General features: G+C 41.2%; 1 protein-coding gene across 1 annotated transcript in view; it reads left to right on the plus strand.

Annotated features, from left to right (window-relative positions):
- The first annotated feature begins 1,681 nt into the window (after positions 1-1,681).
- Positions 1,682-14,433, plus strand: part of si:dkey-11f4.7 (piezo-type mechanosensitive ion channel component 2) — a 34,839-nt gene continuing 22,087 nt past the window's right edge. Inside the window, exons 1-23 of the mRNA XM_057336435.1 lie at positions 1,682-1,768; positions 4,301-4,402; positions 4,504-4,549; positions 5,165-5,312; positions 5,388-5,595; positions 5,685-5,898; positions 7,135-7,294; positions 7,413-7,503; positions 7,579-7,703; positions 7,825-8,088; positions 8,188-8,299; positions 8,653-8,834; positions 8,919-9,067; positions 9,139-9,306; positions 9,581-9,622; positions 10,436-10,468; positions 12,204-12,313; positions 12,512-12,672; positions 12,785-12,961; positions 13,113-13,262; positions 13,452-13,655; positions 13,773-13,977; positions 14,177-14,278. Coding sequence (XP_057192418.1) covers positions 4,345-4,402; positions 4,504-4,549; positions 5,165-5,312; positions 5,388-5,595; positions 5,685-5,898; positions 7,135-7,294; positions 7,413-7,503; positions 7,579-7,703; positions 7,825-8,088; positions 8,188-8,299; positions 8,653-8,834; positions 8,919-9,067; positions 9,139-9,306; positions 9,581-9,622; positions 10,436-10,468; positions 12,204-12,313; positions 12,512-12,672; positions 12,785-12,961; positions 13,113-13,262; positions 13,452-13,655; positions 13,773-13,977; positions 14,177-14,278 — 3,109 coding nt within the window. The 5' untranslated portion in view covers positions 1,682-1,768; positions 4,301-4,344. The remainder of the gene's footprint in view (positions 1,769-4,300; positions 4,403-4,503; positions 4,550-5,164; positions 5,313-5,387; positions 5,596-5,684; positions 5,899-7,134; positions 7,295-7,412; positions 7,504-7,578; positions 7,704-7,824; positions 8,089-8,187; positions 8,300-8,652; positions 8,835-8,918; positions 9,068-9,138; positions 9,307-9,580; positions 9,623-10,435; positions 10,469-12,203; positions 12,314-12,511; positions 12,673-12,784; positions 12,962-13,112; positions 13,263-13,451; positions 13,656-13,772; positions 13,978-14,176; positions 14,279-14,433) is intronic.

Here is a 14,433-nt window from a genome sequence, read left to right on the forward strand (position 1 = left end):
TAAAACAGGAACATTTTCATTCAGTCAAATTCCTGACAGGGGGTTAGAATATTGTAATACTTTTTGTTTATGATAGTAGAAGTCTCTGTAGTTAAATGTATTTATCTGTATGTGTCTGAATGATTGAGAAGGTGTGTGATCTCTGTCAATATGATGTTCTTTATGTGAGTGAGGTGAGGTGAGGTGTAGAGATGACGTGATGCTCAGCACGGACTGATGTGCCGTGTTTGAATCCAGCACATGAGCACAAGTGTGTGTGGATGAAAGATGTCGGGAGACATCAGAGTGGATTTGTGTTTTCACGTCCTGCTGCCTCTTTGTCTGCTCACCGGTGAGTTCATGCTTTCCTCTTGTTTAAAAGCTTTTCTTTAGCTAAAGCACTCTTTCACGTGATAACAGCAGTATGAAGAGAAAACGAATGCTGACTTCTGTTTAGATTACTTATAGATGAATAAACAATACTGAGATTTCACTTTTATTGTCTTAATAAAGTTTGTGGGACATCAAAACAGACTTACCAATCATTTGAGCTTAATCCTTAAAATAAATTGATGAAGTAACCTGAGAAAAAGAACTGGTGGCCGGTTTTGAGCAGATGACAGTGTTTTAGGAGATTATCGTCTAAACTGTCGGATAGGAATTGGGGCTTTATATGCATTCAAAAATTACATTTCAAATGTCAAATTTCACTCAAGTTTTGCTTTTGGTTGTTGATAGAAATATTTGATTTCTTGTTATTTCTCGTAGGCTCATTGTGTAGAGGTGCAATATTGTGTATGAAACATCTGCTGTCCATACTTTCATTGGCTTCATACCGAAATACATTTCTCATCTGTGTTCAGTCGTTCAGTTCACAGTTTCACATCAACTCTCCTTCATAGAAGGATGATGAACAAGCACATTGATGTTTGCTGGTGATCAGCGATTAGAGATGACTTACTTTCACACGGTTTGCTGTCAGAAATAAAGGTAGAAAAGCTGTGATGTGGACGGCATACATTACCACCAAATGTAAATCTGAATTTACAATGAATGATATTTATTTAGGGTACTGACCCTTTTTTTAATTGAACAAAATGACTTAATAAAATGCTGTTTCATTTCTAATAAAGTTTTTTTCAGTGTGCATAGTTGCATTAAAAATGTTCTTGAAAAATCTTCAAATGAAAAAAATGCAGAAATATTCTGTTTAAATATAAAAGGCCTTTGTTAGAAGAATGTTGTGTTCAATCAGACTCAGATGGACAGATGTCTCCTGACAAGGTTTCCCGTCCTAACTGTATATTCATCTCACATAACAGAACAACACAGGCAGAAATTGATTTTGCATTACAAACTGAACAAATATCAGTGTTTACAGTACTACAGAATAGTCGTCATCACATGTAAAAATCACAGGAAAAACTATGCAACATGAGCACAATTCCTTCCGAAAAATGTGTTCGAGCAGTTTCTGATCGGGGACGATGCTCTTTGTGATGCTGAAAGTTTGCTGGTGATGATGTTGATATCGAGCAACTACTGCGTAGATTTCTGGTGATTATATTTAGGCTTCAAAATGGATAAAACTTCTGTTCATTTCTGAAGATGATCTTAACTGACAAAACCCTGAAGTTTTAACTTCATTTTTTGTGAAAATACAGAAAACTCCTATTTGTCTTTCTGTCCACAGCAATATTATTCCGTTACAATGGGCTGTCAGTGGTGTACCTGCTGTTCCTTCTGTCCGCTCCTCTGGTGCCCAGTCCAAACGTGGCTACTACAAAGGGTACGTGAGAAGAAGTGACGCATGATGAATATCATCTCAAATTAGATTCCACAATATGAACAGTGCAGTAAAAACATTGATTTATGGCAAGAGTTACTATCAATATCATCATAGATTACAGTGAGTAAATGTGATTGTGTTGCGTGTTGTTCATGAAGTAAAGTGTAAACATTTGTTCATTGATCTTGAAAGTACAGTAAATTACTGCGGTTCTAATGCTATTGGAGGGGTTTTTCTATATTTCTTTAGTATTATGCAGTGTGTTTTTGTTTTAATTCGTCATAAGTGTTTGGTCCAGACATCTCATCAATGATGCATTAGAGAATAATTCTTGTGCCGTCAGCTCAGACATTACCTTTAAAACTTGAAAACCTTTCACATGCTTTATAGATCCACATAATCCTGTTAGACCATTTTCTTACTTATTTCCATTCAGGAACTTACTTTAATTGACTCATTTACTCTCTCTCACACACACACACACTCAGTGTTTACTGTAAGTGTGAGGATTATTGCAGAGCAAAAAATGGCAAAGCTTTTAGTAAAAACCAGGCGATGGGAAACACATTTGCTGCCTCAGCTGATTGATTTATTGCTGCGTAATCAAAAACAACATCCTCGTTTCTCCTACATTTACAGAAATAAATGATGTCAGATATTGATCTGCTGCAGACATAAAACTGAGACGGATGAGCTGAAAAACAAAAACCAGCATTTTTTGAATGTTGTATTATGCTGGAATACAGCTTTCTGATTGGTCAGTTCATCATTCAGTGTTGAAACGTTTCTTTTATAAGGCTCCGCTCATCATCCTTCGCTTTCATTTCTATGATATGACACCATTTAAATCTCTCATTCATAGATAAAGAAGTGGTTCAGCCAGAATAAAATTCAAACACATGTCTCATCATTGTCTTCTCAGATGTAAAGCCCATGACTCAAATAAATCATTTATTTATATATTGTTGTTAGCGTCTTCTCGTGGCTTTAAATCCAAAAAGCACGAACATTCATCATTTAATCATCCAAATGACTTCAGTCTTTTGAAGTGGACCCAGAAAATAAAAACATTCGGGTTGCATTCTATTTCAGACATACACTTTATAAGTAACTTTAATCAAGAGTTCAACTGACAAAACCATCATCTGTGATGGCATGAGGGTGAGTAAATCAGTTTCATTTTTTGCTGAAGTATTTCTTGAAATTAAAAAAGATCGTTGTTGAGTTTTGAACTGGTAAAATGATCTGAAGACACCAAGAGTTAAACAAATAACTATTACAGGAAACTCTTAAACTACTGTGAAGTGTTCTCTTAAAAACCTTCAGATTCTTGACATTCAGTTTGTTCCGAAGATGCTCAACGATCTCTAACGTTCTCTTAGTATTTCTGATTGTGGCTTTTCATTGTGATTCTTCTCTCAGAATTAGTCCTGACTGTAACCCACATGCATTTCATGGACATTTATTAGTACAAGTTTGACATTTCACATAGTGATTTAAAAACGTACAACATTAACACAAGTTAAAAAGTGCAGCTGTTGGGACATTGTTGAGGTATTTGTTAGTATTGATTCACCCGACTCAATGGAGCCAAGTGTTTAAAATACCCTGAAAACCAATAACATAAAGAAACAGATCAATACGGGATTCTCAAGAGATCGTCAGAGATGCTCCTTTAGATTTGCTGACATTTTCACCACAGCAGTTCAATCGCAATTAATGAGAAACATTAGACCGTACTGTAGGTGGGCATTTCCATCCGCTTTCTTCAGTTTTTAAATGTATGAAATATCTTTGCGTTTGAGTCAGGGCTGGTCTGGGACGCAAAAACGGCCCTGGAGTTTTCGGCCCACATCGGCCCTCCAGCATTTCTTTCGGTGCTGTTGGGTGGGGTTGTGTTTGATTGCATCGGCCCTCCACCATTTCTGTCGATGGGTGTTGTATGCAACGTGTCATTGCGTTACATGTATACGTGTCCGTCTCGCTAATGCCTTCGCGTTGCATGCATTCGCTTTAATAAGGTCCATCTGTCCGGCCCGAGCGTTCATTCCGGCCCCATACATTAGTGGCCCAGCGGGAAAAGTTCCGATACTCCAGATGGCCGGGCCGCCCTTGGTCACGGCCGTAGGCCGTCGGTGGTGACAGAATGTCCTACTGGTCAGTCCGCCTCTGGTTTGAGTTCCTGTAGGATTTCGGTCGAGTAACTTCATCCAATGCAACCAAAATCCAACAGATGTCGTGCGTCTGCAGTTCATGTTTGAAATGAAAAATGAGCGATAAAGTGGACTCTAAATGTCACATGTTTAACAACAACATCCAAATACTCCATCAGTCGGCGGTTTGTGTGTTTATACGAGAAACTACCACTGTTTTATAGTCTACAATCAGCTGTTTTCCACCCATGTTTTCACACAAAGTAATAATGTTCGAGCAATGTTTGTCATGTGACAACAACTGTATTAGACAAACCCTGCAGCAATATGTGTATATGTAATAGAATTGTGTTGTTTTGTGTGTTTGTGTGGTGTGCAGGTAAGAGTGTGAGGTTTCTTCACACTGTGTGCTCGACCGCTGTCATGTTTCTGGCTCTTCAGTGTGGGATGCAAATCCCCTTCACTTATATTCAGAAACATGGTGAGATCCCTTCTGATCTGCGCATTCTTTACATTACAGTGTTTATACAGATCTCTGTTTGATTACTGATATCTTAAATATGACTGATTTTTATTCTTCAGTGAGTGGACCCTGGGACAATGTGTTCTTCCACCTCGGTGTTGTCAGGTATGATTGAGCTGTTCATTTTAGTGACACATTAAAATCATAACAACATTTGATGATTCCAAGAATCAAGTCATAACATTCAAGCAATAACGTTATGACGGTTTAAATCTATCAGCTTTATTTTGGTAAATGCATATGTGGGATGACATAAAAAGCGACATAAAAGTGGGATTTTGATATTTTGTTATACCATGGTCTGAATACTGGATTCTGACTGGCTGGAAGGTTCCAAGGATCTGAACCGTCATTTTCACCTGTTTGATCATAAATGGCACTGTAAACATCAATAACAGCTTGGCAAAAGAGCATGGTATAAGCGGCATAATCCACGGCTAGCCGAGCATTAAAGGATTTCTACGCAGTCCGCTTCGTGTCGCGTCAGGGTTCTTGGCCTCCACGTTGTGCACTAAAATCCTTAAGCAGTGGATTATCCCTGAGGCTACTTAAACACTAGCCAAAGCTCAAGCAAGGACTTTGGAAAAAGACACAGTTAGACAACATTTAACACAAACTCTAAACATAGAGCTCACTTTAAAGGGTGTGTGACATCAGGATGCTCATCTCCACAAAGGCTTCAGATTGTTTTCTCTTTTACGTGGTTTGATTCCTCCTCAGGTTCAGTGATGTGGACGCACGCAACATCATACGCCTGCTGATGCCGGATGTCACCGTGTTCTCGTCTACACTCTTCATTCTGCGTCTGTGTTCATCCAAACAGTCCCGTGACACGAAGAGCGCCGAGCAGCCGATGTCTGACAGCGAGGTGAGCAATGTGCTCAGAAATGACATGAGAATATGAAGAGCACACCACATGGACTCTTCTTGTCGCCGTGTGTAGGGTTCAGATGAAGACACGTCGGACTCAGAGTCTGAAGACGAGAGCAGAACGTCAGAGAGTAGCGATGAGAAGAAGGATCCAGCAGCGCCCTCCTCTCCGCCTCTCCTGCAGAAGATCTCTGTGTTCCTGAGCAATCTGAGACTTCTGGTGTCTTCTCTCATGAACACGGCAGGGAAAGTGTTGGTCACGGTGCTGTTGGGTCTGTCAGGTACATGAACACGTGTGTGTGTGTGTGTGTGTGTGCTGTGATGTGATGTGTTGCACACGCTCATGATGGTGTTGACGTGTTTCTGACAGGTGTCATTCTGCCTTCGCTGACGTCGGCGCTGTATTTCGGGGTGTTCGTGTGTCTGGTGTGGTGCTGGGTTCTGGCCTTCAGTGTTCCTCTGCTCTACTTCAGCTCTCTGTGTGTCATGATGACCATCTTCAGCGGAGGACACGTTCTCATCCTTTATCTCTATCAGCTGCCTCTCATCCAGCACACCGTTCCTCCTCAAGACGTCTTTGCCAGGTCTCGTATGGCCAGTAAACCAACAGACTAACGTCTTGTTCATGTCTAAAAGGATGAAAAAAAGGGATCTTTTCTCATGTCTTATGTTCAGTTATAATCAGCTGTGATATTTGCCCTCCCCATATCAGTCGTTCTTAAAGTGGCCTTAACTCAGACAGTTTCTGCGTATCTCATGTTAATCTTTAGTCCTTACAGAATAGTATCGCACCCTTCAAATATCCGTAGAGTCTTTAGATTGATCACATTTATAAAAGACAGACACAGCTGTACGATAATCTCCCGAAAACAGATGAGTGGGCGGGACTAAAGCACGTGCGCACCCATTGCCAACCAAACACAGACATGTGACTCAGTTTGATGTCCGGCGTCTTTGAGCGCTGGGACCGCTCCATGTGTCTGTTTCAAACCATCTCCAAATCCAGCGTTTCTATATCATCCATCACCGAAATGCTGTGAACAAACACACACACCTAAACTTCTCTCACTATCGCAAGAGTAACCAGCTGCAGGCCCACCGCGCAGCCAATCTCGATGGTCTTCCTATCGCTCGTCGGTGGATTTCTTTCACTTTTCCGGGAGAATAGAGGGTATGCACGTGTCGTCACTTTCCCTGCTTGAGTGGTAAAACACTGGGCAAAATGAATGCTTTACAATATCAGGAAACGCAATTCTGCGCAACATTTGAGTGTCTAAGAACACCTGATTCCTTGGTAAGTCATAATGTAGTCGTAAGGATCACCGTCGAGTCCAGCCGCTTGTAGTTTCAGCAAACAATTGCGTGTTTTAGTCCCGGTTTTTGTTCCTCCCATTGAACGCAGCCATTTTGCCTCAGTTTTGCCACTCAAGGGAGCGCGTCCCGGCGTGTTCACGTGGGGAAGTGACGTCAATGCATACCCTCTATTGCCCAATAAGGGACTAAGAAAAGTTGTTATGAAACTTTCCGAAACCTTTACGAACGCTGGGGGAGTGTCTCGAGCACAGAAATACTACGTCATACGTCCAAGTCGTTTTTGACAAGTTGACCATGTCAAGCATGAGAAGACAGCACGTTTAACAGAAGTCAGAATGCATGACACACCGTTGCACGGCCGCTTGAATGATGGACTTGATGCTTTCTTAAAACAAACAATAGAATGTGTGTACAATTTGATACGGTATTGTTTTTCATTCAGTATCCACCGAGTATGTTTTAACAGAATAGATGACATGTTTCGTGTGTGTGTGTGTGTTGAACAGATTGTTCGGTTTGACAGCACTCGTCCACACAAACGTGTCTGATCCTTATGTTCTGGCTCTTCATGAGGACGGCAGCTGGCCGGCGATGCTTAATCCACTTCTGCTCCTCATTCTCTACTTCACACTCATGGCTTTACTGCACCGCTGGACTTCAGCTGAGGTACTTCTGTCCCTCATGTCTGCCAGACCTCTTCAGTCTGTATGAAACCTGGGGAGGGGTTTGGATGACTTTCAGTTGGATGAGTTCTCACAGTTATGTGTAGATTTGTGTTGTGTAGCCTGTGGTGGTGGTGATGTGGAGGAGGAACACATGGGAAGATGAAGTCTCTCTGATGTTAGAAGAACACCACTCAGCTCACTTATCTTACGGTACATCTCAAATGTTGACATTGTTGTTGATGAGTGTGTAGTTTATCTCTATATTAAAGTGTGTGTGTGTTTCAGATGACGAGAAGGTCAGCACAGCAGATGATGACGATGATGATGATGAATGTGAGTCCAGCGCTGCCGTTCTGCTCGGACACTTCATCATGAAACAGAGTTACATCATCGCTCTCATCATCATGATGGTAACACACACACTCTTTAAATGAAACTATCATTGAGTGTTTCTTTCCCGTGGAAGAGTAATATTATCATGTATACTGGAGAAGCGCGCGTGTGTGTGTGTGTGTGTGTGTGTGTGCGCAGGTGTGGAGCATCACGTATAAGTCCTGGCTCACATTAGTGTTATTGGTGTGGTCGTGTGTGATCTGGATGCTGAAGAATCGTCGGAGGTTCGCGATGCTCAGCGCTCCGTTCCTGGCCGTGTACGGCACATTTCTGCTGGTTATCGCCTTCATCAGTGAACTTCATCTTAACCAGAATCACCTTTTCCCCGTCTTACCAAAACTTGTTCTGATGGATTTTGATGTCTACGGTTATCCAGTGCCCTGCGTGCACCTCATCACAAAGGTACCAAACTCTTCTCACAGTCCTTGAGGTTTTCTGACGTTAGACTAAAGCCTGTGTGAAAGCCTCTTATAGGAATATGAGTTCTTTGTTGTTTTTCAGGGGTTTTACGCGTTTACGTTCTGGATGCTACTTCATCAACACTTGAAAGAGAAAAAGGAAGGACGTCAGCAGAAGAGTGAAGAGTGTTTAACAGAGATCAAAGTTCAAGCGTGTACGCATCTGTCATCTACATGTCAGTTATTCTCACAATATTGACTCCAAGATACAAGTAATACAAATGTGACCTGCATATGAAAAGCATGAAAGACCTCAAACAATCAGTGTTTTGCAACCTTGTGTTGCTGAAATCTTTCGTGATTTGTTTGTTTGGTTGAATCATCTGTAAATCTAGTGTCATTTATGTTATTAAAAGACATATTTATATTTCATTTGTCGAAAACTGACTAAAACTGGCAAATGTCGCGCCGGCCAATCAGAACCGAGCATTCCCACCAGCCGTGTGATAATATCAGACATGAATGACAATAGAGTAAAAGTGATCCGTCTTCTGTATGTGTGTTTCAGGTAAGAATAATCCTTCTTCAGATATGATGACAGTGTTGGGATTGTTGATCAAAGGAACGCTGGTGAAGTACTGGATCTTCTGCTGTTGTTTCATGTTCTTCATCATCAGTTTCTCAGATAAAGTGGCCGTTTATAAAATCCTCTACATCTGTTTATTTCTCTTCTGTGTGGTTTTATATGAGGTCAGTTGATGTCCTTTAGGAACTTTCAGATGAATGGTCTGTGGTCTTCTGTTGACGTGTGTGATGCGATGTGTTTTCCTTCAGGTCCAGTATGAGATGTGGAGGAGAGTGCTGAAACATTTCTGGATGGTTGTGGTGGCGTATTCCATGACGGTGTTGATCTTGATCTACGTCTATCAGTTTAAAAGTGTTTGCAGTCTCTTTCAGCAGATCTTTGGAGTGTCGGAGGAGAGGTGAGCAGCGTCGTGGTCTGGTTTCTCTTCTCTGGGTGATGTACTGAGCATGGGTTCTATGTTTGTGGCAGGTTGAGAGATTTTGGCTTGGAACAGTTTGACGTGGTTGAACTCTTCGCTCGGATTTTACTGCCAGCCTCATTTCTCCTGGCCTGCATCCTTCAACTGCATTACTTCAACAGCCACTTTCTCATTCTAACTGATCTGAAGACGGTACCGCCGGCCAGCACCACAAACAGGTGAAGTGGGATGTCTTAGTGTGCTGTCACATTGTGTTTCCTGTCAGATCAGTATTTGTCCTGCAAAAACCAAAATGAACGCTCATGAAAGAGAAACACTCAGCTTTACACCAACATTGACATGTGTCATTGTGTACAGATGAAACTGAACTCTGTTCTATACTTTAAGAGTAAACGTGAAGCTTTGACTGCTCAATAACTCATCACGTGTCGTTTTCTGAGCAAAGCTACAGTGTTATTAAAGCTCCGATCATTTCTTTGTGTGGGATTTCAGAGAAGATGAGCTGAGAAAAACACTGAAAAGTATTTTTGACGTGTGAGTATTTCACCTCTTGTTGTTAAAGTTTAAGTTGTTCATATTTTGTGTCACATATTATATTTTGATATTTGAATATAATGAAAATATGCACAAATCAAGTTTTTCTCTCCTTTAGTTAGTGGTTAAAACATGTCTATCTTTTAAAGGTACAGCATACGATGAATGTCACTTTATTTGAAAACATTCTATGAACTCTATAAGTAAAGTGTGTGTGTGTGTGTGTGTGTGTGTGTGTATGTGTGTTTGTAGAGTGTGTGTGTCTTATACTGCTGGTTTGTGTTTTGTTTTTTACTTGGTGTCTAAGTCTGTGTGTGTCTATACTGTGGTGTGGGTGGTGTTGTGTGGGACGTTGTGGTCCGCTCCGTGCGTGCCGGCGTGCGGGACCACGTGCGCGCTGCGTGCGGGCTGCTGTGTGTGTGTCTGTGCTGGGTCCAGCTGCCGCTGCGTTGCCGTGCGCGCGTCTCCGGCGTGCGTGCGTGCGCTATCGTAGCCGTGCCGCGCTGGCCGTGCGTGCTGCGTGCGCGTGCGTAGCGGCGTGCGTCGCGTGTCGTGTGTGCGTCGTATTGTGTGTCTTATACTGAATGTGCTGTCATGATTCCTCGACAGTTTAGTATTCTTTGTGAAGTCTATCCTAACAGTGTACTGATGTGTGTGGCTGATGTTTGACATGTAGTTGCAGATATGAGCAGATTGTGTAAAGTGGACTGATGAATGAAAGTGTAACTGAATGATCTGAATGCGGCATGTTGTGATTCTGATATAATCATGTTATATTATAGTGACAAACTGTGTTTTTATCTTTCACTGTAGCATAAACAAAAACATGGAGACGTTAAAAGATCGGTAAGTGGATTTTTGACTGTCTGACAGGTTCTTTTCATTTCGTGTGATTCATGTCTAATCCTGATATTGAAAGAGGCATCAGATGTGCAGAAGAACTGAAGAGAGTTTTCCTCCATTATAGATCCTTTTCAAAATAATACATGACATTCAGCTGTTTGATATGTGGGTAAAACTTTACATTAAGGTTCCCTTCATAAAGCATTTATAAATGTGACCCTGGATCACAAAACCAGTCTTAAGTAGCACGGGAACATTTTTAGTAAAAGACAAAAATACATTGTGTGGGTCAAAATTATCGATTTTTCTTTTATGCCAAAAATCATTAGGATATTAAGTAAAGATCATGTTCCATGAAGATATTTTGTAAATTTCCTACCTTAAATATATAAAAACTTTATTTTTGTGAGTGGATGGTCTGCCACAGTGCCCCTGATTAACAACTTCAAAGGCGATTTTCTCAATATTTAGATTTTTTTGCATTCTCAGATTCCTGAGTTTTAAACGGTTGTATCTCAGCCAGATATTGTCCTATTCTAACAACTCATATATCTATAGAAAGTTTATTTATTCAGCTTTCAGATTATGTAAAAATCTCAATTTCGAAAAATTGACCCATAAGTTGTCCAGGGTCACAAATGTGTTCATTAATGATTAATAAGTCATTTACAAATGCATTATAAAGCAGTTATAACTGCATGAATAAAGAGTGATTCTAACAAAATACCTGCCAAATAGTGAGCCATTTGTAACTCACATGTTATAAATGCTTAATAAATGTATTTATTGATTATTTATTTGACTCGAAAGCAGATCTTGATGTTGTTTGCAATATAGGCTGTCAGACTGGAGAATGTAGGGTGTTATGTTGGTTTTTCTTATTATTGTATATGTCATATCTTATGTCACTTTTCTGCTGCTGACCTGATCCCACTCCGAATGTCTTGCGGTGCCCTCCAGAATGTCTTCAGATCATGATGCTTATCCAAAGCTGTTGTTTCTTGCTTACCAAGATAAATTCATCAAACTTTTGATCACTTTTTAACACTAAATGGACAAAGGGTGACTAACTTGTTTGTTTTTGATGTTTTATTAATGATTCAATTGTTTCCAATAGTTAATCAAAACCAAACATTCATTTATAATTTATTGTAGAAACAGAATGCTTGCTCACAAGGCTACATCTCTGATGGGAGTCATATAGTTAGATGTATTGACATCCCATGAAAGTGCACTTTAAAGAAAAGTGGATGCCTTCAAACACCTAACTTATAAATGTTAAGAGTTATAAATGTTAGCAAACTATGAAAGTGTGCCTAAATATAGTGGATTCATGTGAACCATTTATTAATGTTGCATTTTCACAGGTACTGATGTTCATAACTCATGAATAAATTCTGTATTTCGTTAGAATCCATTTTTATTTATGCAGTTATAACTGCTTTATAATGCATTTGTAAATGACTTATTAATCATTAATGAACACGTTTATAAATGCTTCATAAAGGAAACCTGGGGAAGTATTACCGATATTTCTAATGGATGCTCATTGTCTGTGTATGTTCATCCTCTTCTGTCATCGAAGTGTTAATCTGAAAAGAGTCAGAGCTGTATTCTGTGGGACTGAACCATCTGCATGGAGTTCAACATTAAAAACACTTTACCCCTCTCGCACTGTCACTCATCACTCAATCATGGATTCATGCAGTGTTTGTGTGTTTGTGATTGTGTGTTGAAGACTGACGCAGGAGAAGCTGAGCACTGAATCTACTGAACACATCAACAGTCTGTCTTCATCTATAGACAGAAATCATGGCACGGATTCAAATGATGATGATGATGATGACGGTAAATTCCATTCTGTACCATGCCCCCCCCCCCTTAAAAAATGTGCAACCAAAGGTTCTTCACAGCGATGCCATAGAACAACCTTTCAGAAACTTTCTTCAGATGCTAAAGGCTCTTTGTGTGTGTGTGTGTGTGTGTGTGTGTGTGTGGTGTGCGTGCGTGCGTGCGTGCGTGCGTGTGTGCATGCGTGTGTTTCAGTGGCAGTGAAGCAGTGGATGGTGGCGGTGGAGCGGCTTCATGTCTTTGTTCTGCGAGGTGTTCTGTGTTTGTGGAGATGTCAGGAGCTGTGCTGGACAATACTGGAGATTCACAGCTTTAAACTGGTTTCTGCTGGTGTCATGTGGGTGTGTGTGCAGGAGGTGAGATAGAATCCAACACACGCACGCGCACACACACACGCACGCACGCACGCACACCACACACACACACACACACACACACACACTATGATCATGTCATGTGTTTCTGCAGGTGTGTCTGATGAACTTCTTGTTCTTGGTGTTATGGGCGTTTGCTCTGCCGTTTCCGAGGCTGCGACCTTTGACCCTCAGCGTGTCGTCTGTGTGGGCGTGTGTGATGGTGGTGTGTAAGATGATGTATCAGCTGAAATTCATCAAACCTTCAGTGTATTCCTCAAACTGCAGCGCTGTAAGTGTCGTGTCCTCGTCTCATCAGTTCTATCACACGTGGAGTGATCTCTGTTTCATACTGTCATGAGCAGATGTGACATCACGGCATCAGTTCATATAGCTGCAGGAAGTCTTGATGATATACAGTGTCATATCATGTGTTTGAACAGGCTCTACGGCAGTCGTCTAATGTGAGTTGGGTTGATGGTAAGACGTCTGAGCTCTTGAGAATCTCTGGACTCTATGCAGCACCAGTAGATCCAGGACTGTGGATTGGTGGATTGAGAAAGTGTGAGGATCGTGTCCTGCCCTGTCTCTGGGTACGCTCACTGATATCTTTACAAACATTAAACATGACACACGGAACGCTGACCCGTGCATGTGAAACACATGAACACAAATAACACGTACACAGACTGTTTCATCACACAGCATTATTTTGTGATTGTTGATTCATGTCGACTGGAGAATAATGTTTGTCTGTTTTCATTCTTCATGTGATTCATCAGAATCACCTGTTTATTTTAGGTCTGCTTGTGTTTGAAGTGACCGTTCATCGTCATCAGTTACATCATCATCTTCAGAACGGCTTTAAAGCAGCGTCATACAGCAGCGCTCTGATCCAGGGTGTGACACGCCAACATCTGGACCACAGCATTCTGTCCTGTCTCAAATACTTTACCAACTACTTCTTCTACAAGTTTGGTTTGGAGGTTTGAGAACATACATCAGTGCTGTTAACATTGATGAGTGTTGCTCACTGCATTAGTGTAGTGTTCGCAGTATTTCGTTTGATGTTTAAATGTGATTCTGTGTCTCGTGTGTGTCAGGTGTGTTTTGTGGTGGCGGTGTTTGTCATTGGTCAGAGGATGGATGTATGTGCTCTTCTTCACTCACTGGCACTGATGGTTGTTCTAGCACGCCGTCGCAGGAAGGCCATTGGAGAAGTGTGGAGAAAATACTGCTGCTTCATCACAGGCTTTATTGTTCTGCAGTATATGCTGTGTATTGGCCTTCCGCCAGCGCTCTGTGTCGGTTAGTTCATCCTCTGTTACTGTCAATGATAGTCAAAGAAGACCCGCCTTCAGTCACCTTCAGTGACTTTAAAGGTCTTGTGTGGATGTCATGTTTCACTGAATTACTGAATGATCTGAAAACACTGAATCACAAGGTCATGTAAATCTGTTTGTCATAGTGAAGCAGAACATGTGACAGCTCATGTGTGTTGTGTTAGATTATATCTGGAGGACGTCATCTTCTGCTTTGAGTTCTAATCTGATCAAGTGGTTATATCTACCAGACTACGCCATGACACCAGACGCCACCTTTATCTTCTGTGAGTACATCCAACAATCCATCCATCCATCACATCACATCCATCACATCACATCACATCACATCCATCCATCCATCCATCCATCCATCCATCCATCCATCCATCCATCCATCCATCCATCCATCCATCACATCACATCACATCACATCACATCC

Source organism: Triplophysa rosa, linkage group LG6, assembly GCF_024868665.1.
Source record: "Triplophysa rosa linkage group LG6, Trosa_1v2, whole genome shotgun sequence".
Lineage (NCBI taxonomy): Eukaryota > Metazoa > Chordata > Actinopteri > Cypriniformes > Nemacheilidae > Triplophysa > Triplophysa rosa.